The sequence below is a fragment of the Enoplosus armatus genome, chromosome 3 (assembly GCF_043641665.1).
Source record: "Enoplosus armatus isolate fEnoArm2 chromosome 3, fEnoArm2.hap1, whole genome shotgun sequence".
In the NCBI taxonomy this organism is placed as follows: Eukaryota; Metazoa; Chordata; class Actinopteri; order Centrarchiformes; family Enoplosidae; genus Enoplosus; species Enoplosus armatus.
This window is the reverse complement of record NC_092182.1, coordinates 11,222,107-11,225,436: the sequence shown is the minus strand read 5'-3', so window position 1 is coordinate 11,225,436 and position 3,330 is coordinate 11,222,107. Positions and strand designations below refer to the sequence as shown.

The following is a 3,330-nucleotide window of genomic DNA, read 5'->3' as shown; positions in this document are numbered from 1 at the left end:
TGTTTACATCAATGCAGGAATTTCATTCAGCATCAGTCCCGAGACAGAGTTTCATCTGTTTGGAGAAAGTATGGTTCAGTCTGTGGAACAAGAAACATGACAAATACCCTGGAGGTCTGAGCCACTGTAAATATCTGTCCCTGGATTGAATCAGGTTTTCTTTAGTTTCAGTCCAGTGGTCATCGGCTGCTCAGACTGATTTGTTTCTCCAGTGTTCACTCACTGTGCTGCAGGAGCATGATTGTCCAGTTCAATTTCCCTGGTTAGGGTTTAGGCATTCTTTACAATACATCTTAACACAATAACAATGTCAATATATACTTTATACGGTATATAAAATAAATACAAATCTCTCTCTACGCCACTGCTCTGATCTATGACTCCTCTCTTCTAGCTGTGTTTCACGAAGTGTATATTTGACATTTTGTGTGTGTGTGTGTGTGTGTGTGTGACAGAGTATTTTTTGTCTGGATTTGAATGTACACAAACAATTATTTCAGCAGTCCTGATGCAATAGCAGTTTTTCACTCTGCTTTGGCTGATGTTCGTTGCTCCCTTCTGTCTTTTGATCGATGATCAGAGACTTGGGACTTTTGATTTCCTGGAGGGTGGTACTCTGGTGCTTTCCTGCCCCCTCGCCGGGCTCAGTGTCCCAGCTCTGGCCTGCCAGCAGCAGCAGTATGAGTGCGAGGAGTAGTAGTGTGACTGCTGTGGAGGTCAGTTCTGGGCTTAGCTGTAGGCTGGACTGAGGCTCTGGGACATCCTTTGTCCTGAATGAAACACACTGAGTCTTTCTGCTCTCTCTTGATCTCCTGCTGGCATGCTTGGCGACCTCACTGATCCCCAAATGTAGACACACTCGGTAAAATGTCTCTGCCTGCAGGTGGGTCAGGTTGAAGCTCTGTGTACCAGCCAGAATGCGTGTGGTGTATGTGGGCATGTGTGCATTTGAGTATATGGCTTGCCAGGATATACGAGTTGAAGGGAGGTTGCGCTCGCTCTGCCAGGACAGGATAGCATAGTGTTGTCCAACCTCCCTCACCTCCAACATGGCATTTGCTTTGAATAAAGGATATCCCTTCATATTGGCCATCCCCTTCTTTCTTTTCTTTTCTCTGCCGTGCACACCAACAGTAACACTGCGTGTATCTGCTCCCAGTGCATTTTCAGCTACACACGTATACAATCCTGCCTCGCTGGGGGTGACCTTGTTCATCTCCAGAGTTCCCTCAGGCAGTAGCCGATAGTGTTTGGAGGGGTTACAGGGAGTATCATGTTCGGTATCCTGGCTGGGAGAGATGCTGGAGGCAGATGTGAGGTTGAATCCCTCAGAGGCTGTCAAGCTGTGGCAGGGAGCAGGAGCTGGTAAACCTTTAGATGCATGGCTTGGTACAGGACCAAGTCTCAGCCCAGATGGAGTCACCCAGTACAGTTCAGGCTGTGGATCTGCAAGAGCCCGGCAGTGCAAGACCAGTTTTCCTCCTTCTCTTACCCCAACATAGGAGGGGAGGGAGCTGGTAGGGATCATGGGGAGGCATGAGGCAGACATCTCCCTGGAGGACACCTCTCTCACCCTACGAGATCTCAGCTCTGGGGGTTCAGAGCACAGCGTGGCCTGGGGTTGGATGAAACGCACCATCCGAGGTGTTTGCGTATCTGTTTGTGTGTCTTCAATGTGAGGATGAGTGGCCTCCTCGGAGGCCCAGTGAAACAGGCAGTCACATCGCAGTGGGTTGGAGTGTAAACTGACCTCCTGAAGACTCGGCAGGGAGAGCATGATGTGCTGGTGTAGAGCGCTCAGAGAGTTGGAGTTGAGCATTAGACTCTCCAGCCTGCTCAGCTGGTGGAAAGCCTGTGGATGAATGTAGGACAGTCGTGGGTTGTTGGTGATCTCGAGCTTGGTGAGCTCTGGAAGGTTCTCCAGGGCGGCTCTCTCAATGGACACCAGCTCCTCCATGTTGTTCAGGCCGAGCTCCTTCAGGTGGACCATGTCTCGGAAGTCTCCTGTCTCAATCAGTTTGATGCGGTTCTTGTTGAGGTCGAGGAACTTCAGTCCTGGCACTCTCCTCAGGGCCTGAGTGGGGACCTTTGTCAACAGGTTATCGTAGAAGGAGAGGCTCTCCAGGCCCTCCAACCCTTCCAGTGCTTTTTCAGCCAAGCCTCTCAGACCCATACCACCAAGGACAAGACTCCGGAGGGATTTCAGGGCCAGGAAGCCCCGCTCAGGCATGGCTTCTACAGGGTTTCCCCCAAGCATGAGAACTTCCAAACGAGGCAAAGCCCTGAACCACCGAGGGTCAACAGTGGTGAGTCTATTGTTGTTAATATGAAGACGCAATAGGGAATCCAGACCGGTAAAGGCTCCAGGTGCTATTGAGTGCAAGTTATTGTGGCTCAAAAAGAGTTCTTGCAAAGTTGGCAGTGAGGAGAAGGAGGCATCAGGGAGGCGACTGAGATGGTTTTCCTCCAGGTGAAGAGACAGCAGAGAGGGCAGGGAGGAGCTCTGAGTTATTGTCCTGCCACGGCTGAAGTGGTTCTGGGAAAGGTCAAGTTCGGTGAGGTTGGGGAGTCCATGCAGCGCTGCAGTGTCGAGCTCAGACAGAAGGTTACTCTGCAGGCGCAGGGTGTGTGTGTTCATGGGTATGGGTAAGGGGAGCTTCGTCAACAGCAAGTCGTTGCAGTCCACAGTAGGAGCTTCATGGTAGACAGAATCTGGGGAGAACCACGGCTTGATCTGACACACACACCGTACCGGGCAGGAGACGTGCCATGGTAGTGCATGAGGTAGCGAGCCCGCAGCACCAGGCACACATACACCAATGAACACACACAGGAGACACTGTGTCTGTAGAAACACTAAAGTCGGCCTCATAATCCTTACAGGTCACAGGAGCTGATTCAGACGAGGTGAGGAAGAGTTTGTTATGAGGATGTGAGATGAATCATTTGGACCAGAAATGTGCCAAGTCGTGTTATTAACAGTTTCAAGGTGTGTGTGTAAACTGTAAAAGGTAGGCCAGATGGTTCAGTGGCATCATTCATAAAATCGTTACTGATTAAAGAGCGATTATATTGTTGACAGTGGCTTCAGACACAACTAAAAAACTGAAATGTGTATGCTCCCTTTGTAGTCAAGGACTCTGTTATATACCAAGAGTGTTTTTATGTGTAACTTTGATTGCAGTTGTAGAACAGGGACTGCACAATGCCTGTAGCTCGGTGACAGGCTTTGTTGTCACTACATCGATCTCACATCCTGGCCACAGGTGGAGGACTCACGGCTTGCAGCGTGGCAGCTCACTGTTTTGTCAGAAACACAAGAAGAGAAAG

General features: G+C 50.0%; 1 protein-coding gene across 1 annotated transcript; it reads right to left on the bottom strand.

The window, feature by feature from the left end:
• Positions 1-496: 496 nt before the first annotated feature.
• LOC139282849 (leucine-rich repeat neuronal protein 2-like) lies at positions 497-2,872 on the bottom strand. The gene has a single exon (XM_070902745.1). It carries the CDS (start codon positions 2,870-2,872, stop codon positions 497-499), a length of 2,376 nt encoding a protein of 791 aa, XP_070758846.1.
• Between the last annotated feature and the right edge of the window lie 458 nt (positions 2,873-3,330).

Excerpts from the sequence above, each read along its gene's own strand:
- LOC139282849 (XM_070902745.1), bottom strand. The coding sequence starts at position 2,872 with ATGAGGCCGACTTTAGTGTTTCTACAGACACAGTGTCTCCTGTGTGTG.